Source organism: Triturus cristatus, chromosome 2_1 (genome assembly GCF_964204655.1).
Source record: "Triturus cristatus chromosome 2_1, aTriCri1.1, whole genome shotgun sequence".
NCBI classification, from domain to species: Eukaryota; Metazoa; Chordata; class Amphibia; order Caudata; family Salamandridae; genus Triturus; species Triturus cristatus.
This window is the reverse complement of record NC_140581.1, coordinates 316,399,664-316,422,456: the sequence shown is the minus strand read 5'-3', so window position 1 is coordinate 316,422,456 and position 22,793 is coordinate 316,399,664. Positions and strand designations below refer to the sequence as shown.

At 45.1% G+C, this 22,793-nt stretch overlaps 1 protein-coding gene across 1 annotated transcript in view; it reads left to right on the top strand.

Moving 5' to 3' along the window:
* Window positions 1–22,793, top strand: part of PAIP1 (poly(A) binding protein interacting protein 1) — a 659,103-nt gene that overhangs the window by 227,499 nt on the left and 408,811 nt on the right. The window contains exon 4 of the mRNA XM_085638605.1: window positions 14,510–14,621. Within this exon, the coding sequence (XP_085494731.1) occupies window positions 14,510–14,621 (112 nt within the window). The remainder of the gene's footprint in view (window positions 1–14,509; window positions 14,622–22,793) is intronic.

The window sequence follows — 22,793 nt, the reverse complement described above, 5'->3', positions numbered from 1 at the left end:
TATATATGTGTGTTATTGGATGTGTATATTTACATTGCCTAGCCTTTTATGGGAGCTGCATTTGCATGGAAAAAATGATATATGTTTATACATATACAGAGCTGTATATATGTATGTTTTTTACATATATAATTTTATTATTTCCGGGGTCCCCGCACATGGGCGGGAATATTCAGTGCTTATGACTTTGATGAGGATACCCCTGGAAGAGAACTAGGATTACAGGTAAGTAACTTACCCTTATTCTATGGAGATCGGTCTCTGCGAAAAGAGGCTGCAGGCTCTGGCTAAGCGGCCAGTCAGGCTGAACTAATGGGGGCTCAGGCCTTGCGATGCACTAGCACATAGGGTCACCCTTGGTCCTCTTCTCCGTAGCCCAGGGGCGATTAGTGCATAGGTGTCCTTAGGCGAGTGAGATAAGGCAACCCCCTAAAATTTTTTATTTCAGGTCAGGGAACAGGGGGAAAAGGAACAAAAAACTATAATACACAGTATCCCTCTAGACCTATATTGCTTTAGTTTTTGTGGGTTCACATAGAAAAAGCACAACAACCTTGTATGTGCATTGTTTTTATATCTTTTTTATTTAATTTCTTTTTTTTCCCATTATTTTTGCGTACAAATAATTTTCATCTCTTTTTTTTAAAAACATACAAAAAAGATTTTTTTCTTTGTGTACACAAAACTGTCCGAGCTGTACAGAAATGTATAACAAACTTTACATTGATTTTGGAAAAGCAAAGATAGTACAAAATAGAATTTTCTTTTTTTTTACCAACATACAGTTATTGGCATTGATTCAAAGAAATCCCCACACCATTTACACCTCTGCACACTTCACATACATATCACTGTCATACATGACATACATACTAACCACCTCAGAACCAACCAGCATGCACAGAAAAACCAAACAGGGGTGAACCGCTCAACCCTCTGATGCTGTGCTGAACGCTGGGGTGTGTCATACAAACTGGTCGACGCGCGTTTCGATGGCTTAGTCTTCTTTAAATGCCATCTTCTTCAAGACCTGTTACTAAACTATTTTGTAACGGGCAAGAATGGGGGGATAAATTTTCTGAAAAGAAAATATAGGATATTAATATTTTTGCTTTTAAATTACTGTTAATGTATTAGCAACCCACAGGAGAATTCTCGCATTATCTCCGAAATAAATGACTAAAATATTTACGTACTATCAAAGTTACAAATGTGCCACTAAATAGTGCTCTTACTGGATGGGATAGGACCATGTCCGTAAGAAAACATCAAGAAAGGGGTGAAAACCTGGAACTACCAAGGGAAGAAAGGGAAACTACGTGACTTTACAAATTGTAGGAGCCAGAATCTTGTTTATCTCATCCTGTGCCCATGTCACTTGGGCTATGTGGGGGAGACAGGTCGCGAGTTCAGAACACGCTACAGTGAACACAGATCAGCAATTAAAACAAGAAAGTTATCATGTCCAATGGTCCAACACTGTATTGATTTTAAACACAACGAAAATGAACTGAGGTGGTTGATCTTAGAAAAAGTAAGACATACCCCAGGCAAAGACACAAAAGAAGTACGGAAGGTACGAGAAACCTATTGGATTTACATTCTGGACACGGTTAAAATCGGTCTAAATGAGGAAATAGTGTGGCACACAAGATGATGTGCTATTTATATCACACATCAGGCATGTCACTTCTAAGATCTTCCTTCCTCACCTTTCAGACCTATACTAGTAGTATATATAACCGTGATGACTGTCATAATTTTTACCCATTCTCTGTGCATTATCGCAAGAATGGCATTATATCATCCTTATGCCTATAACTGTACGACATGAGAAAGTGAATATATGGTGGAGTGATGAGAACCTTTTGATTCCTCACAAGCACCATTTTTAAATAAACATCTTATCGACATTGCACAGCATATAGGAGGGGAATTTACGTATATGCACCATGTCTGCCCCTATACATCAATTGTGACACCTTACTGCGGCATACAGAGTGTGCCTTATTATCTATGGTGGTTCACCATTGCGAAATTGTCCCAAAATGGGTTAAGAATCTCAGCCCCTTGGTTGGAGAATTTGTATGTTTTTTAAAAAAAGAGATGAATATTATTTGTACGCAAAAATAATGGAAAAGAAAGAAATTAAATAAAAAAGATATAAATACAATGCACATACAAGGTTGTTGTACTTTTTCTATGTGAACCCACAAAAACTAAATCAATATAGGTCTAGAGGGATACTGTGTATTATAGGTGTCCTTAGGCGTCCAGTTTTTTGTTACTGGAGCAGTAGCGGTAAAGGGGGCCTGCAGACTGAAGAAGTGTCCGGTGGAATCCAAGGCTGGATTCGAAATGCAGATGACCTGAAAATTGAAGGGACAGTGTTCACAGTCACTTGCCAGTGACCCGGGGCCAAGAAGATGGATGCCCACGGATGTCTGGTGATTTCAGGTGATCAAGGGTGTTTTAACTCTTCACCCACGAGGTCCAGGAGAGATCGGCGATGACCAGCAGCTGGATTCGGAGTGTCCCACGACGTCTGCAGCTGACTGCGGTGTCGGCAACTGGATTGGAGCCAACAAGCCTTGGCAACAGCGAGTCTTGTGAAGAGTGAAGAAAGTCGATGGTGCAGACCAGCAAGGTCTGAGGGACTCACCCAGCGAGGGTGAGTGAGGGCAGGCCTGGAGCAACCCGGGGAGCCCTTTGAGTCGATAAAGTCTTCGGGGGACCCACAAGCCAACGGGCAAGGGATCGCGAAGACTCCTTTTGAGGAAAGGCTTCACGGGAGCCCACGGTCACTCGGGACGGGGTAGGCCTCTGATTTCCGGTGCACAACCTGCTGGAGGCTTGGGCCACAAGTGGTCCAAAGCACAAGTTCGTAGAACGTCGTGAAGGGGTTGCACTCGACAATGGTGCACGGTACCCGTGTATTGCTGTTCCCCGTCACTCGTGGGGTCCACTCGCCTCAGCTCTGCTGGGGACTCACAATGGCCGTCTAGAAGTCAGGAAATCCACTTCCGGGGCTGCAGGGACCTCGGACTCCGGCGGGAGCCGGAAAGTTTGCGACCGTTGATTCAAGTTTTTGGTGCCTGCCAAGCAGGGGAGTCACTCCTTGACTCCAAGGGAGATTCTTCTGTCTTCCAAAGGTAGTGGAACGTCGAAGGGCCAGGATTCTTCTTTGTAGAGCGTTGTCCAGTGTTATCTACTTTGCAATGGCAAGGTTTCCTATCTCATACTGAATATAGGGGAGGGACTAGCTCTAGGACCACTCCTCTGGGAGGGTCAGGGTAGGGGGTGGTTACACCCACTTCCCTTTGTCCAGTTTCGTGCCAGAGCAGGGACAGGTAGCCCCTGAACCGGTTTGAGCTGGCATATGCACAGAGGAGCCTACTGCTCCCCCAGTGCAGGACATCAAAGCACTCAAGGAGTGCACCCACCCAGCCCCAATACACTAAATCCTGTCTGGAAGGGGGTGACACCTCCCTGTGACAGGATGCCTATTGTTGGGCCTCCTCCACTGCGAGTTTCAGTCAGCAGCAGGAGGGCAGCCCAGTTTCTGTGCTGGTGGCATCCATTTTGTGATGCCAGGGCTCTTTCAGATTTCTACCGTGTTACCACAGTAGGTACATGTCGTCCCTTCTAGAAGGGTGGGATCATACTCCCACCCCAGTTACTGGTGTGGGGGTATGATTCCAAGTTGTTTGACACCAAACACAACATGTTTTGATGCAGTCATTCCAAAGTTAGCATTAACCGGGAGGTTATAATGCACTTAAGAGTCTATGGTTTAACCGCATCCACGAACAGCCACAAGGAATAGACCCTGCCAGCTGCAGAGGGGCCCTGCTCAGGCAAAGGCACCCCCTCACATTGTAAACCAAGCACCCTGCCCTCAGGATTGATAGGGCCTGCCATAGAGGTGGCTGATAGGTTTGGTTTAAATGTGTGTGTATGGTGAGATATAGGAACCTATACCTCAGTGAGGAGTGCTAACACTACCTCACCCAGGCTGCAGTAGCAGGCCTGTGGTGTCAGATTTAGTCTGCTTCCCAGAGGTGGCATAAAACATGCTTCAGCCCCTGGTAGGCTTGTGAAGTATCTATGCCCTTGGTACCTAGGGTACCATATACTAGGGGGCTCATAGGTACCACAGTATCCAATCACTAGTGCATCTAGTATGCACTCAAAGTTGTTTAGAGAGAACAGAGAGACTGGGGCCCTTATTAGCAGGGACCCAGCCAAACTATAGCCAGAAACCAGTGTATACATCAGAAAAAAAGTGGGGGCAACATAAGTGCAGATCCTACTCTCCTACACCAGGTCATCATGATCTGCTTCTCTGGTGCCAGGGATTCACTTAAATACTGAATTTAGAGGTGTTAGGGTAATGTAGGGTAGTAGCCAATAGGCTTCTGACTGTTGCGGTCACTACTCCCTTATATGACCACTTCCTGTGGGAAGAAGGCATAACCCTATCCCAGAATTCCTAAGTATGTCATCACAAAGATGGCTACTTCTGACAAAACATGTCTACCTCCGTGTAGCTCACCTGAGGGGGTGACACTAGTGTAGAGGTGGCGCGCTAATTTTCCCGCCTGTCCAGGTGCCAAGGGGGTCCTGGACAAAGAGGGGGGTGTCTTCCTCTCCTCTGAGGGGAGCCAGACTCGCATTCCAAAGGCGGCAGCTGCTTATTCAGGTATACCGTCACATGTAATATTCTGCATCGTTCCTTAGGGCTGTTAGGCCTGCTGTAGAGGTGGCTTACAAATATCACATGCAGTGTTAAGGGATACAGGGATGTGTAACATGTCGTGTATTCACTTTTGTCTGCACCAAGACATGCAGCCTGCAATAGCAGCCGTGCATGTTCTTGGTGAGGGGTCCCCTAGGGTGGTACAATTTGTGCTGCAGCCCTTGGAGACCCTCTTTAGTACCTAAGACCTTAGCTAGAAGGGCTACCATTTACTAGGGACTAACAGAGGGTGCTAAAGGTTTTGCCAATTGGGGAAACAATTGTACAGGACCTGGTTAGCAGAAATGCAGTGCACTTCCAGTCTAATCACATCAGTTACCAGGCAAAGGGGGGGGATGGGGGTACATGTCAAAAAGAGCTATTTTCCTACACATCATTAAGCAGTTCTAGTTCGATATTTATAGGTACGCATTCCAGTTCTTTAAATTTCTTCAGCTTATGGTCTAACACACTATATCTAGACCTATAAGGTTTGCATGTAGCATTTGCTGGGCCAATAAGTCTTTATGAAGTGCTTTCCTGACAAAGAACACAGATGGACTAATTTGTTGCAACATCATCGTCGTGCTGGACAGTTTGGCCACTGGTTGTGGATGTCGCAATAAGGTACTGTTTCGACATGCTACTCATTTTCAAGCATTACAAAAGACATGTTGAAACTGAAAAAACGAAAGGTACGTATTAATATATAATGCATACTAATAAATGTTGACATGTCAATAAGTGTGAATATTTTTTTAGCTTTTAAAAAAAATATTTTATTTATGAATTTTTAATATTATAACAACCATGAAAAAATCGGCATTATTTTCACATCATTACAGAATACATAGCAGCAAGTTGATACAGCATTATACAGTTCAGGAATGACAGTGGAATGCAGATCCTTGTACCAAAAATAGAATATCCAATAGGCACATTCACATCATACAAGAGGTCATTATCCTTTAGTTGTGGTTAACATAAACTAAGTAAATGGACCCCAAATGTCACGTGGTCTGGACGCACTAGGCAGTTCTTCCACATAGCAAGTCAGTTGATCACGACAATATGCTATATCCCTCAACCAGTGTATTGTTTTGAGCGCTGGCCTACCATCCCAATGAAGAGAGACCCTGCGTTTTGCCAGTAGGAGCGCTATGGCTACTAGTTTACGATTGATAGCTTTAAGTTTAAACACATTTCCTAACAAGCAAACAGTCATATTACATTCTATTTTTTCACCCACCATTTCCGTTAATATCACCGTGACCACCAAAAGTCAGCTACTTTCTGACAGTAACATGCCAAGTGTTGAAAATCAGCATTGTCGACACCACATCTTTTACAGCAGTGTGAGTCTCTCAGGCCATACTTGTAGAGTTGCGCTGGTGTATGGTACATTCGGTGGACATATTTATAAGATTTCCGTTTGCAGCAAATTGACCCATTAATTTACAATATGCTGCCCATTCTTCCGCTATTGTGTCAAAATAGCGTTCCATTTACCGATAGGGCCCACACCAACAGTCACCTCATCCATCTGGGAAGCCTTATACAAGTGAGTAACTAATTTACTCCGAGTTTGCGCAGTATATGTAAGTTGCAAGGCATTCAGAGTTGGTGGTTCATCAGGGAAACATGGGTATAACTTTCACAGTGCAGCACGTAGTCTACTGTATATGAATATCAGAATGACAGACCCTTCCCCGTCCCCTACAAAACCCTGGAGGTCAATAAATTTCACGCCAGGATATATGTCGCCCATAGTGTGTGCTCCTGCATTATGCATAGCCTTTAGGGAGCCCGTTTCACTTGTCAGGGATATCGCCCTATGATGAACCAGTGGCATCGCCGCCGCATATAATGGTAGCTTCTGCGCGCGCTTCCCCAATTCGTTCTATGCATGAGATGTGCATTGCACCGTATCTACTTCATCCTTTTCCAAGACAGTGGTGTTGTTAACAATCATAGCCTTGAGTGGTACAGGGTGAACCGCCCCCGCTTCCACCGCAACATGTGGTGTCTATGGTGGCGCATTTTGCCAGTAAAAGGCGTATTGTGCTTGCGCGCACAGATAATATAATTGGATATCTGACACCGTAAACCCACCCATCTCGTACGGCAGTGTCAATGTCTCCTATTTGACTCGCGGTTTTTTACCTCCCCACGTTAGCGTAATCAACAGTGTGCGTAATGTAGTAAAATAATGGTGTGTTAATTTAATGGGAATAGTGGCGAACAAATATAAAAACTTCGGTAGGACCACCATTTTAATCCGAGCTACCCTATCTGCAAACGTTAATGGATACTTGCTCCTCAAGCCGAGATATTGCTGTGCCATAATTTGTGCATATAATGATCTGTGGGTCTTTATGTATCCAAACACCCAAGTATTTTACTGGGTCTATACTCCATTCTAACGGATAACCTAACTCAACTTGCATTGTGCTCTGTCAGTGACAGTACAACCGATTTACTCCAATTAATTCCAAGGCCCGAGTGCCACTCGAATCGGATATATTCTTTAATGAGTTGTTCCAGGTAAATCGCTGGCTCGCGCACATACAAGACCATGTCGTCTGTGTACATGAATACCGCTAATGGCCTCTGGAGGAACCGCAGTGCCACCTTCGCATGCCGCGGCCTCAGTATACAAGCTAGCGGCTCCAACACAACCGCAAATAATAAAGGTGAGAGTGGACAGCCTTGCCTCGTTCCGCGCTCAATGAGAAATGTGTCGGATGTCCGCCCATTGATACGCACACGGGCCACTGGATCCGTATATAACAACTTGATCCAATCGGTGTAAATGTATGGCCCTCCCATATAATGGAACACTGCGAACATGTATCGCCATGAAATAGAATAAAATGCCTTTGCGGCGTCCAGTAGGACCGCCGCTGAAGGTAGTGTGGGTTCTAGTAGATGCATTACTGCAAAGAGCGTTCTTAAATTATGCGCCGTGGAGCCTGTAGGGATAAACCCTGACTGGTCGGGTAAGACCATGACCGGTAAAAGTAATTTCAGCCTGGATGCTAGCACTTTTGCTAAAATCTTAACATCTGTATTCATTAGTGACAACGGCCTATAAGAATCACATCTATCAGGCGCTTTTCCTGGCTTCAATATGGCTATAATCTGCACCTCGCGAAGCGAGTCTGGAAGCCGCTGTTGCTCGTAAGCTTCTTCAAACATCGCATGAAGGTATAGCACTAGCATGTCAAGGCCGTCTGTGCCTGTAGCCTTGCCGTTAGGCAGAGCAATTATAGAATCACGTATTTTGTCAATCGTCAATGGGTGCATCAGAAAGTCTTGTTGCCTCTTTGACAACCAAACCAAGGCTATATCTTCTAAGTATTGTGTTATGTCCTCTTCGTCAGCGGTTTGTCTACTGCTATACATAGATTTGTAGTATTGTACAAAGGATGCGAGTATGCCTTTTGTGTCGCAATGATTATCACCTTCTATAATCGATTGCACCATATAGTTTCTTGCCCTGGGTTCAGTTATCCTGGTGGCTAAGGCTCGTCCCGGTCTGCCTCCCTCACCGTAGTATCTAGCTGTCCAGCGCCTCGACATGTGTTTCATCTCTAGGTCTGCCAGATCATTATATTCAGTAATCTTTGATTGTATCGAAGCCAGTGTAGCGCCATCCGATGTACTGTCATAATGTCGTTCTAGGAGTCCCAGTTCTTGTTTGAGCCTGGTCATGGATCCCCGTAGGGATTTAAGTACCCCAGCTTGTAGGCCTATGCACACTCCACATATTGTTACTTTAAATGCTTACCATAATGTGCCCAGACTTTGTACTGACCCAACATTTTCAGTGAAATCATTTTCTATGACTTCCCACACCCCTTCCCGGAAAACCTGATCATGCAGCGCTGTGGATTGCAATCTCCATTGGAACTGTGGTGGCATGTATGTTTGCATGAGTATTGTGAGCAACGACGGGGAGTGATCGGAACCCGTGTGAGGCAAGTGGGTAACCTTAGTGATCCATGAGTTCATATCACTGGTAGTCAGCCAATAGTCGAGTTGTGACCATGACTGATGAGTGTAAGAGTAACACGTGCCCTCCCACACCTCCGGGTGTCTCAACTTCCATACATCTATTAGGAACAAATCTTGAATGCCATTCCTAACGGCCTGTGCTGCTTTCTTTTTTGCGAGGTCCGCATTGGAGTGACGATCCAATGCAGGGTTTAGTATAACATTAAAATCACCTCCACAGATGATCGCAGCTGGTGGTAACCTATGTATTTTACTCTATAGTACCTCGTAGAATCCAGGGTCGTCTATATTAGGCCCATACATATTGATCATGGTCAATAACGTACCGCACAGTTTCCCCTGCACTATTATATATCGGCCGTTATCATCTATATCTTCATGCAAACTCACAAACGGGAGATTTTTAAAAATTTAAATCATAACACATCTCGCATACGAGGAGTAGGAGGATGTCAATCGTATCCCTGCCCATCTAGTGGCCACTGCTGCTGCAGTATGTTTGGTAAGGTGAGTTTCCTGCAGGAACGCCACTTGGACATTATGACGGTCCATGTAATTTATCACTAGCCTTGTCTTCTTCAGATTGTTAAGACCTCTGACATATCACGTTACCCAGGTTAGTGTACCATCCCCAGTCCCCATCATTCCTACATGATTTTTTTTTTGTTTAAACATTTTTTTATTATTTTCGTACCAACATGCCAATACAATTCCCACAAGAGCCCCAGCACCCCATCGAAGAGCGTTACATACGACATTTCAACTGTGTATACATGGGAAAGGGTACCCTTCCCGCTTGGGCTCCCCCCCTTTCCCACTCCCTCCCGCAACCCATGTCAGTGCGCCCCGGTCTGCCTATCCTCCCCCAGATGCGGCCCCCCCTATTACTATGACTCGTGCAGGGGTATTCAAACCTATCTCTGGCAGCTTGGGCTTTCCCCCAGCTTCAGCCGCTTCGGATGCGTCCTCCCACCATCGTGACCCCCCTCCTACTCCCCGCTTATCGCTTCCTCCTGTCGGTCAGGTATGCTCCCTTCCCCTCCACCGTCAGACACCAGCCCCTGAAGTTCAACCACCAAATCATTCCTACATGATATTCATGTATGCATTATAAACACTGTATCGTATCTCACTCATGCATGCTGTCCTCAGTCTGCATTGAACATTAGTCTAGCCAAACAGTCCCACAACGAAGCCCCCCTCTCACATCAGCATCCCAATTATGCTAAGGATCCCCAAGACATTAAACACAAAAAACAATATATACCCCCCAGCCCGCTGTGAGCGGCTAGTCCGCTCACAATGTATAGCCCCAACCATGAACTGCGTGGGTCGTACCCCCTTGGAGGACACTAGCCACCCACCGACCCCCTTGATGTAGTAACAGGGGGTCAGGGCAAACACTTAGATTGTCACCCAGCTCATCCCATAGCAATGTGTTTTAGTAAACTTCACACAACATAAGACCCTGCACAATCACATTGTCAACGCTGCATGTGAACCTTGCATCTGAACTATCATCATATCCATTATGGCTCTCAACTCAGAACCCAGCCGCATTTCCCGTCTCGGGTCCCAAGTCGTTGATACTTCGCATTTTTCAAACAGCCTTGGAACAACATTTTTAACCATACATAAGTGACCATAAAAGAGTTTTGTCATTGTGTCACCTACGGGATAACAGATTTATCAATACTCACAAAACCTCTATCATTTGGCCCTACATCCGCATGGCTTTGCCAATGTTCCATCGTATGTTCAATCCGAGGCAACCCTGGCCACATAAGCATCCCACTGCACCTTATCCCTTATACTGAATAGCTCATCCCTAGATCCTGTGGCAATACCTTATATAGGAGTTCCATTGTCTTAAGACTACAGAGTCATGATAATCCATGGCCATACATATAGAAGAAGAAAATATTATGAACAATAATACCAGTCTGGACAGGCATGTAATCTTGCAGGTTAATCTTCAATGTCCGCGTCGTCACCAGCCATTCTGGACGTTTCTTGTCGCTCCAGTTGTTTTAGAAAACAGCATAGTGTCTTTGGGGGTTGTGAAGATCCTGGGCTTACTACCATGTTGTATTTTGAGTCGCCGGGTACAGCATGGTATATTGTATTTTCATTGCTTGTAGTTTTTTCTTGACGTGCTGGAATTCCCGCCGAGCCTGTTGCACCGCTGTCGTAAAATCTGGGAATAGTGCGATCTCCATCCCCTGGTACTTGGTAGTTCCCAATTCCCTTGCAAGACGGAGCGCCACGTCTCTGTCACGATAATTGAGAAGTTTGGCAATTATTGGGCGTGGGGGTGCCCCCGGGACAAGGCGAAGAGCAAGAGAGCGATGTGCCCTCTCCACAACCAGCATGTTAGAAAAATGTTCTGCACCCAACATAGTTTTGAGCATGTCCTCTACATAGAGCTCCAGTTTACCCTTGTTGGTGGACTCAGGTACCCCGTAATACGTAGGTTATTACGCCGGGACCTGGCTTCCAATTCCTCGTTTTTAGCCTGTATCACCGCTAGTAGCTTCTCCATCTGGGTACAGGACTTTGTGATATTCTCTACTTTGTCTTCTGTGTTGGAGATGCGTTGCTCCGCCTCCGTGCTTGTCCAGTGTTGTACTCATAGTATCCATGCAGAGATTGAGGTGGTCAATTTTGCTATCAATTGTATGTAGGCTCTGCTGCATGGCCAGCATCATGCGTTCCAGTTTGTTGCTACTGTCGGCCTCCAGATCTGTCTCAGTGTCCGATGTGGCCTGCGTTTGCGATTTCTTTTTTTTAAGGCGTCTGGATTCAAACGAAAGTTTGGACTGCAGCTGTTTATCAGGCTTGCCCATCTTCCTGCCTGCCACTCACCGCCTAGCGCTGTGTTACACCCACTGGATTTCAGGACTAGGACACACAACACGATCTCCGCGTCCACGCAGCAGCCAAAGGCTGGGCTGGTGATTCGCAGCGCTGTCACCCCGTGTTCAGATAAAAGTAAACCACCACATCGCAGCCAAGTGAGCAGAATGCGATTTTCCCATAATCACCCCAATGATGTTAGTCCCTGTCGTCGTTCAGACCAAGGGACGTGTTAGCAGCCGTTCACTCCACACGTTCCATGACACCAGTCCAAGGCTAAGCACAGACTAAAGGACTGCCAGGCCACGAATGCGATGTGCACACCTCATGCTTTTGCCTCCACCAACAAGGACGATTCCTCAGGTCACTAACCTGCTCAGTTATGACTTCAGTGTGCAATCTGTTCCCAGGGTTCCGATACCAGGCCCTAGCCGATCATTCGCACTGCAGCTTGCCCTCTCCGCCGTGATATCAGCAATCGGAACGCGTCCAGTGCCAGCGTCAATGCCCCAAAATGGCGGGTGCGCTCCAATTGCCGAGTACCAAGGCCTCAGTTAAGCCTGCCAGTGCGCAGGGACATCCCCATCAGCAGGCAACGTTGACAATAGTATGTGAAAAAACATAGATTTAGGAAATAGTTTTTCTCTTAATAAGACCTGGATGACAAAATTACAGGAATCTTGAAAACAACAATGAATCCGAAAATATTTTGACAAATTGTTATGTATATAACAAAATTTTGTTTAATCAATTTTTTATATAAAGAAAACAATTATTTTTTCATTGTGAATCTCGTATGTACAAATGTAAATGATTAACATTATTTCATTGTTATGACTAAGATGATGTTAAATTACATAGGCATGAAACACAAAAACATAATAACACAATAGTTATTTTGAATCCACCAATTGTGACATAAATAGATCGCAACCCTACAACCCGACCTGGTAAGAAAAGAAGCTGTAGCTGAGGACTACTTCAGAGATGTCACAGTCCAAAAGAACCGAGGAGCCGTTAAAGATACAGCTTGTACATATGCGATTCACAATGAAAAAATAATTGTTTTCTTTATATAAAAAATTGATTAAACCAAATTTTGTTATATACATAACAATTTGTCAAAATATTTTCGGATTCATTTTTGTTTTCAAGCTTCATGTAATTTTGTCATCCAGGTCTTATTAAGAGAAAAACTATTTCCTAAGTCTATGTTTTTTCACATACAGTTACTTGCCCTGTTTTAGGAATATTAATTAGGGGTACCCCTTTCTTTTAAACAACGTTGACAATAGTAACGGTTCCGCAACACCCGAACCATGAAATTCGCAGCAATTATCCAACAGAAATATGGGGACGCACCGCTTCGACCTCCCGGACCGTGTGAGCGCTCAGGCAGCCGATATTCAAGGCGCGCCACATCCAAAAAGCCTTACTGTGGGAAGCGGTCTACCAGTCTCCTCTGCCGCGCTCTGCGTGTTGGTCCGTGCCAGGCCACTGTCTCAGCGTTACATTCGCTGGTCCGTGCCGGGACACGGACCCTGTATGGCGGTCTAAGCTCGGCTGCGACCAGTCCTCGAGCCCACCGCACCTTCCAGCCTTTTCGTGCAGCGCTGCCGATCAGTGTCTACCATATATGCCGGTGCAGTCGCCCAGTCAGCACGCAGCTAGGCAGACTCTCCAGTCACGTCAGTCAGTAGTCCACAGGCGCCGCCATGTTGTTACCGGCGATCGAAGATCGGCGTTCGTGGCTTAAAACCTTCAGGATAATCGCCGCACTTGCATCAACTTGTTCAGTGCATTCTGGGGGTCCTAAATCACCTTAGCAAGTCACAGGATGGCTGGGAAGAATACAGGATTATGTCCGGATTAAGGCCCCGACCAGCAGAGCTGCACTAATGTGCGGCCATCTTGCTTCGGGCTCACTAGCGCCCCAATAAATATGAATATTTACATCGAATTTATAACATATTTGAATTTTAAAGTTTTCTGCATTATTTTGGAGGCCACTTTGGTTTTATATTTGACGTCACAGTCTAGATCCAACGTGAGCATGCACTGATGTGTACACATGAACCTTTGTGCCAAATTTGACGCAAATTGGAAGATTTGTAAGGGTATTTTTTTTTAAATTGTCAGCCATCTTGGATTTCGATTAGACTGACGTCATTGACAAGATCCACTTGAGTTCTTGCTCTTATGACTGCTGTTACAAAGACTATTGTCTGTACCAACTTTCAGCTTTCTATCGTAAGGGGAACTATTTTCATTAGAAAACAGGCTTAACACCCTTACTAAAATAGCATAGTTCTCTTTGTCGTTGAAGAACTGGGGCAGCATTGCTGTTATACTGAATTGCTAGGACGTTCAGCAGAAGCTGAATTGTGGCATCATTGTGTGATTTGGGGAGAACTGAGGACACAGCAGTTTCTGCACCAGGGATTCGTAAGGCCTTGATACATGGTCCTGCAGTACTCTTACCAGGGCGACAATGAAGCTCAGTTTTTGGGATGAGTATTAAGTGTGCAGTTGTTCGGACTGTATAGAATTTGAAGAAAACACTAGCCTAATGAGTTACAATAATGTAGCAGTGACGATTCTTTTCTGTCTTATGTGCTCACAAATAACTTTGTACCCTAAATACTGATAATTGACTTTTAAATTGATAATCTTAATATGTTTGAATGGATATGACTTATGGTAGTCCCTATTTAGTGTACATTACTAGTTTAACTTATTTGGTTGATGAAAAACCGGAGTTCGTCTATAGAAAGACGATAAGTATAAGACTTTTAATATGTAAAGCAAATTTGATGAGACTGAAGAGTTCCAATTAAATTGCATTACTTTTCATCTGAAAATTAATTTAATACATAACGCCCATTTTTTTTTTTGTAGATGCCAAACAGAATATGAAAAAAGAGATCAGGCTGCAAAAGGAGATGATGCAACTCGAAAGCGATTTCATGCATTCATTCTGTTCTTGGGGGAACTCTATTTGAACCTCGAGGTGAGAAACCCTCAGTGTGATTGATGTTTCTAAGGCAGATATTGACACTTGCATACAGAAGGCAAGTTTTAATGCAGTAGATTTTTTAGGTTCTTGACAAAGAATTGTTAGCAGGAAAATGTTATGCATTATCATGGTAAACTGCTAAATAGATGTTCTTATATAATTTGATTTATTGCATAGTAAAACGCAGTGTGATACAGACCAAGGGTATTTATGCATTTACGTGTCCGTATCTTAAAGTTTAAGAACTCAATAAAACTGAAACAGGGATAGTAATACCTCTGATACTGTACCCTAACAGGGTGTGGGAGAGGAAGTAATCAGTAATAGCTAGCAAGGGCATCTTCAAATACCATTACTTCGCTTCACCCTGAATACCTGTGGCATTTAAGCAAGCAATACCATGACACAGTCCAGTAATTACATAAAAGAGGGAGGGGGTTAATTTAGGGCGTGGGCCGAGAGTCATGGAAAATTTTTCTTGGCACCTAAGATGTCTCAAGTTTATAGGAAGATCATGAACATGAAGGTTATACTTTCACGGACTACCCAGATTAGAAGCAAAGTGTGGTTCAACCTTCATTGCGAGTAACTTTTTTTTTAACGAACTGGAGTTATTACCTACTTCTCTAGATATCGCTCTACCGGTCGTGAATGATGAGCTTCTTGGAGTTCTAGAGTCTTATGGCCCTGGTCGTGGTACTGTCTCTGTTAGTGAGGGGGTTCCTAGATTGACAATTTTATGAGCAGTCGGCCTTTTGATTCCCAGTCCTCTTGTCTGTATCCTGCCACTTAATTTCAGTGGCCCTGGTTATGAGTGTTCTTGTGGTTCATTAGGTCTCGCTTAGGCAGCGCTTACACTGTCTTTTCGAGACATGCTGTATTAAGGAAATGCAAAAGACACACAGGTGATGGACGGAATGCAGAGCAAATCAAACATTCTCCCCCAGTCAATATATCTGGGTTAAATCCATCGTTCTTTTGCTCACCATGCCTCCCCAGTCGGTCTGGACTGTTCCCATGAGGCACAGGGTCAAGACTGATTTTCATATGGCTGGGTCTAAACTGGGGTGGCATGGTGAACTAAAGAATGATGGATTTAACCCAGATCTATGGACTGGGGGTGAATGTTTGATTTGCTCCTCATTCCCTTCATCATCTGCGTGTCTTTTGTATTAATGATATGGGCATTAAGCTCCGTCCATGTTCTGCCCATCTTTGGTTCCTCTTCCTGTCCTTTGTAAATGATAGCTTTTGATTTGTCAGTAGGCTAGTAGTACTCCTTAGTACCTCCCTCTCTTCTGTTGTTACTTCCCATAAGGACAGCCCCTCTTTCATGTGTCCTTACTCTCTAGCTTTCATTAGCAGTTAGGGAGAACTATTTACTTTGTCTTGCAGAAGCAGGCACGACATGCTGTGCGAGCATATAGCAATGGCGGCCACTTCTTTTATAGCCTGACACAGAACTGCCTCTTTAAAGCAGCGCTTAAAAGAGCTTTAAAGTGGTCTCCAACCCCCTCCTTCATTTTTTAAATCAGTTTTTTTTTCTTTCAGAGCACCATGCACGCTTTTAATTTGACAATGGGGCCACACACACACCACTCGCAGAACACTGCCCTTGTATATTGCTAACACCCGGGAAGCCCGTGGAACATCAAGAGAGCAGCCGTGTTGGAGAGGAGAAATTTTTACAGTAGTAGGAGTACCTAAGAAGGGAGCCTCATATATATTTCGATAAGACAGACTTTTTTTGAGCTCCAAAAAAACATATTTTGATAGATTTTAATTTTAATGTTTCGCTTGTAATAGCTACATAAAGCAGAAGTAAAAACAAAACATGTATCAACAAAAACATAGGCGCCGAGAGACTTGGACCTTTCTTGGGTACCTTAAATGCTCCCGTATAATGCGGCCCCTACCTTTGCTCTTGTCCTAGGGGCGACTGTGTTCACCTCACCACACAAAAAAGTTCAACACAATGAAAATATATATTGCCTAAATATCTCTCTGCGTGATGATAACACTGATAGAGACCCACTTCATTTTCAAAATAGCTGCTGGGTCACACAGCCGGATCACGGATGCTACATTTGCCATGGTGTGGGGCGGTCTCATGTACAGTCGCTTCCTTTGTCGCTGTTTGGGAAGTGTGAGGGCAAAGTTGGTGGCGCCCATCAGCGTGGAGGGGATGCAGAGCAGCGTGGTGCTAGGGGAGTTTGGGGTTCGCAACGTGGGTTTTTCACACACAGCAGAATAACACCTTCTGACCTATGGTTATGGGCTGCCATATGGCGTACACTCTAGTCGTCAAGGGGCTGTAATATGTACGTGTGTCGCTTTCGATCAGCCCTGGTAGGTTTATATTTTAGACAGGGCCATTGAATTTAGTGGCATGGGAGCACCAAATTATCCAGTGGTAGACATTTATGCAGGCTGCGTTATAACCAGTGCTTTAAGTAGGATGAAAACACTGGAGGGGGGGGGGGGGGGGGTTCTCTCAAAGGGGTGTAGCTGATGTTATTAGGCATTGCTTATTTATTTATTTGAACAGTTTTATATAGCGCTGGCTAGACCCAAAGGTATCAGAGCGCTTTACAGGGATTCGAAGTAGAAACAGATTGTAATATTACATTCATACAAAAAGGAAAAGGGTGAATCAAAAAATGAACAAAATGCAATGAACAATAACTACATGGACAAGAAGATCAGAAGTACATATCCATAACCATGATTTGGATAGTTGTGCAAGCGTGGATAGCCAGAGATGATGGGGGAGGGGGGGGGGGGAGAAGTATGTAGGTAGGGTGGAACTGAGGAAGGTGAAAGGAGTGGAGATAGCATGTAGGAGTAGGTGGTGATAATATGAGGACTAGTAGAAGGAGGGTGGAAGTATATGTGAGGGAGAGAGGCGGGGTAGTAAAACGGGTATAATGTGGTGAGAAACATGGCACCGTCATGGGCAGGTTGAGAGACCCTGTTAGATAGCGGGATTAAGGACCCCAGTATTTGTAGAGAAGATGTTGCTTGAGATCTTTTTTGAAGCTGAGGTAGGAGGGGTTGCAATGTAGGTCTTTGGGGAGTAAGTTCCAGATAGTAGGCGCGTTTCCGGAGAAAGATCGTGACTGGGTTGATACCAAGGGAGGTACCAGAATGAGGGTATTTGTGCTTCTCATTTCTCTGGCCCAGCCCGCTTTGTGAAGTTTTTGTGAGAGATACAGTGGGGTTTGAAGATGCAAGGCTTTATGCGAAATGCACGCATTCTTATAGGTGGATCTGCCTTCGATAGGAAGCCATTTGAGATCTTTGAGGATGGGAGAGATGTTATCAAACCTCTTAAAATCAGAAATAAGCCTTGCCACAAGGTTAAGGACTGACTTGATTGGGACTAAGTGGACTTTAGGTGTTCCAGCGAGAGTGGCGTTACCATGGTCCAATCTGGAGAGTACTAATGATTGAACAACAGATTTAAAGTCATCAACAGGAATGAAGGGTTTAATTTTCTTGAGGTGATGTAGAAAAGAGAGCGCCTTTAGCTGCATTTTTTTATGTGGGGAGAAAGGCTGATGTTTTGATCAATACTTATTCCGAGGGATTTTACTGAGCTAGAGGTAGACAAGGAGCAGTTGAGGGCTTTAAGATCAGAGATCCAATGTTGAATGGGGAGTCGGTTATTTTTAGGAGCAAAGAGAATGACTTCTGTTTTTTTAGGATTGAGTTTAAGGTGATTGTGATGGAACCATTGGTATGAATCTTAGTCAGGGCATTATTGAGGTGAAGAATGTCTGCATGGGAATTGATTTTATAGTAAAGCTGGGTATCATCCACATAGAGGTGATAGTTGATTGCTGCTTGTTTTAGAATGAGGGTGAGGGGTTCCATAAAGAGGTTAAATAGAGAAGGAGAGAGAATAGAGCCCTGGGGAACACCCAAGGAGACCGGCATAGGTTTTGAAAGGCAATTGCTGATTTTAATTTGTTGGGTTCTGTATTGAAAGAAGGAGGTGAACCATTGAAGAACAAGACCATTGAAGCCAAATCGATCTTTGAGTGTGTTAAGTAAGGCAGAGTGGTTTACAGTATCGAAAGCAGCCGAGAAGTCAAGAAGAATGAGAAGGGCGCCCTCCCCATTATCGAGGGAGTGGTGGATATCATCAACAATGTTGAGCATCGCAGTTTCAGTACTGCAGCCCTTTAGAAATCCTGACTGTAATGTGTCAAGTAGGCTAAATGAGTCCGTGTTTGTCCAGTTGGAGCAAGGCGCATTTTTCAAGGGCCTTGGAAAGAAGAGGCAGATTAGAGATAGGACGCAAATTGTTAAGGTCAGCAGTGGTATTTTTGAGGGTGGGAGAGATTTGGCCAAGCTGGAGGGAAGCATGGACACATCCTGTGTTCAAGGAGGAGTTGATGATGGTAGTCCAATAAGGAGCAATGATATGCTTTAAATCTTGAACGAGGTTGGCGGGGAGAGGGTCAACGGTATGAGAGGAGGGTTTAAGCTTAGTGATGATGTTGAGGATATCTCGCTCGGTAAATGGGCTAAAGTAATGCCAAGATGCATTATTTTTTAACTGTGGACTGGTGAGGAAATGTTCAAGGGGGGCGACGGTGTGGGGGAGACAAACAGAGTTAGGAGGGGGTGAGGGCGTAACAGGAGACTTGGATCGTAAGACATCGAGGGGTGATGAGCACTGAGGGGAGGGAGTTGCTGCAAAGGATAGATTAATCTTGGAGATTTTATCAGAAAAGAAATTTGCAATTTCTTCACATCTTTCGGTGGAGGCCATCAATTTGGGGGGAGCAGAAGCTGTTTGATTTTTGATGATGCTGGATAGTTCTCTAGGTCTATTCTTGGCTTGGTCAAGTTGTGCGCGGAAGAAGGAGGCCTTTTCATTGTGGATGTGTTTTTTATAATGAACCCTAGCGGTCCTGAGGAGAGCAAGATTTGCGGGGAGGGATGTTGTCTCCAAGTGCGTTTGGTCATCCTAAGCGCTCGTCTCTCATTGTTGAGATCAGCATTAAACCAGGATTTGGCAGGGATTTTTTTTTTGTAATTTTAATTTGGCTGGACCGATTAGGTGAAGAACCTCAATGATGGATTTGTTGTAGTGTTCAGTAAGATAATTGGCGTTTTGTGAGGGAAGTGGAAGTTGAAGTTTTGCTTTGATCTTAGTCTCCAATTCGCCAGGAGGAATAAGGTGAAGATTTCTGGTTAATTTCTTATGTTTGATGTTTTTGGGGGGAGGTGCAGCGCTGTTAATCGTGAAGAGGATAAGGTGATGGTCCGACCAGTCAATAGGGACAATGTGCGAAAGGGAAGCCAGATCTTTGCTAGCAATGCCCCTTTGGAATGTGTTGGTGAATGGCAAAGTTGAATCAAGTCAGTAAACTTGAGGAGGTCATTGAGGATGTTAACCGAGGGATCAGCCTTATTGTTCCAGTAAATATTGAAGTCTCAGAGGAAAATGTTTTTGGAATTTGAAATCGAGGCTTGTGAGAGTAAGTCAGACAATTCCTCTACAAAAGGCAAAGGCTCACCAGGGGAATGGTAAATATTATGTAGCAGAATAGAAGGGGCCTCCTGAACTTTAAGTTCAACTCCCATGTATTCGAAAGTGTATTGATCAGTATTCTTAACAAGGGATAGTCGGAGTTCATCTTTATGAATGATGGCTATAAAGCCTATCTTTTCTGAGGATAGAGTAACCCGGGGGGAGAGCAAGTCAAGACTCGATGAAGAGTGAGCCATGAGCCAGGTTTCCGTAAGAAAAGCAATGTCAATGGCTTCACTAAGGATGGTTTCCGAGATTTCTGATGCATGTCGTGCCGCCGATCAGCAGTTGACCAGCATGCAGTTGAGGGGTTTATGGTTGGTATCAGGGGAGCAGCCAGAATGAATAGTGGTGAGTTGCGGGTGAGGTCTGGGCGAACAAGGGGAGGTAGGGGTACGGTTTGTCCCCAGGATCCCGGGAATAGTGGAGTCCAGAGTAAGAGGGTCAGTGGTCGCAATGAGTTGTGGAGGAAGCCTGGGCGAGCCAGTAAAGGCAGGGATGCGGCTTCTCCCCAGGATCACCAGAATAGAGGAGTGAGGCATAAGAGAGTCAACAGTCATAGAGCTAGGAGGGAAGGTATTATTTAATTCCCAGTGGTCCGGGGAGGAGTGATGAGTCGGGGCTTGGGATGGGATAAGGGGACAGTTCCCAGGAAGTCCCTCAGCTGAAATGCCATAAGGAGTAGTACATCCTTGTAGGGGATAAAGAGTACGCCGCCCGTTGTGAAGGGATGATTGGCAGGCTTAGTATCAGAGAGGGAGTTAAAGTCTTTCCTGAGAGATGAAGGTTCCAATGTCAAGATAGAGAGGTGGAGTTCAATGTTAAGAAGCGATTAGATTAAAATCGTGGACGGTAAGGAGGAATGGAGGTCGTTAGGGAGAAGGGCATGTTCAACATAAGACAGGGAGAGAGGCATGGGAAGTGGACGTGGAGGGAAACCAGGAGGCGGGAAGTGAAGGGTGTTCCGGAAGCTAGGCTGAGGATGAATTGTAGTGCGAGCGTCCATATATCCAGGGGTCTGATGGGTACTATGAGAGGACGAGGGGGAAAGGGGCAAGTGAGGAGAGGTGCTATCAAGTCTTTGGGGGTGGCAATCATTAAGATTGGAAGGGATAGGTGTCGATAGTGGAGTAGTAGGGAGCATAGTGTCAGGGGACGCAGTGTGTAGAGGGATCCGAGTAGGGCGATCAATTTGAGGGAGCTGGGGGGAATGAGAGGTAAGAAGGGAGTGATTGGAATGGAGTGGGAGCACATCAGGTGGAGTAGAGTGGATTTGGGTTGCTGAGAGGGTTGGCGGAATATCAGGAGAAGGTGGGAAGGCCAATGAGGCGAGGGGAGAGAGGGTTTGAGTGGATAAGTAAGACGTGGAAATGTCAGGCGAGGGAAAGATTGCTAAGGGAGCGGTGGAATCAAAGGTCAGAGATTGAGAAACTTCATTGGTGGTTGCAGAATCAGATAGTGGTGGGGTTGGCATCAGAAGGGGCGAAGCCGGGAGATCTTCCTGTGATTGAGAGGATGTAGAGATATGAGCAGGAGAGGATAGTAGATCATATAAGGTGCTGAAGTGGTGCTCAAAGATTGAGAGGTGGTTTTCGAAGGCTTGTATGAGGATATTACCTAAAAGATGTGCTTAGCATAGTGTCCCGCCAACTGGCATTTTGCTGCGTCTGTCGTTGCATCCAGATACACAATACAACAACTAACATTACACCTCCAAGTCAGGACTGTTGGCTTTGTCAGTGACTGTTAGTTACAAAAGGTAGATAAGCAACACTGCAACCCAACTTTCCAGGATGCCGCACATACCACTGACTCGACCTCAGTCCTACAGGCCTTTCAGATACTGTGGCCTGCCAGAAAACATCCAGTCGTGGCTGTTGGCCAGCCGCCTGTGGTCACACAATGAAGGGAGCAGGCGCCTTGAGTTTTGGTTTGGGAGCTTCTTTTGGTAATGACCAGGGCACCGACGCCAGAAGCCTCAACACACTGATATGTAAGTACATGGGCTACCTTTCTATAGTGCAAATCTAGCTACGAGGCAATGTAGTGCTGCACAGGAGCAGAGTTTAATTTGTATTAAAAAAAAATGCAAGTGGCCAACATTTCTTAGAAGTCACACCGCCCAGTTCCACCAATGCCATGGGATGTTAATTGATGGGCAGTGACACATATTGTGACTAAAGTTGTACTTTGATTATGGTTGACTACAGGGCACTCAATACATTCAGCCACTTAAACAATCAGCCACATTGCCATGTCAGTCAAAATATATGACGTTTCCTTTGAATGGTGAATGTTTAGTGCCATGCAGCCCTGGCACCCTTTGGTGTTCGCCACATCAGCTGCTTCTGAATATTTGAGGCACATGCAGGGCCGGACTGGGAACCAAAACCGTCCCTGGCAAAGTGCTCGGCCGACTGGCTTGTGGGTGCCGCCGAGCTGTTTGCCCGGGCCGGTTTTCGGCCGAAGCAAAACCGGCCCTGGAACAAAAAAGCCCAGGGCCCAAAACCGGCCCCCACCCGTGCAGCGCACCGGGGGATTGCCCTGTGTCCGCCACGGCAAATCCGGCCCTGGGCACATGTTGACATTTGTATTCAGACCCTGGAGCGACACGGTTAGTC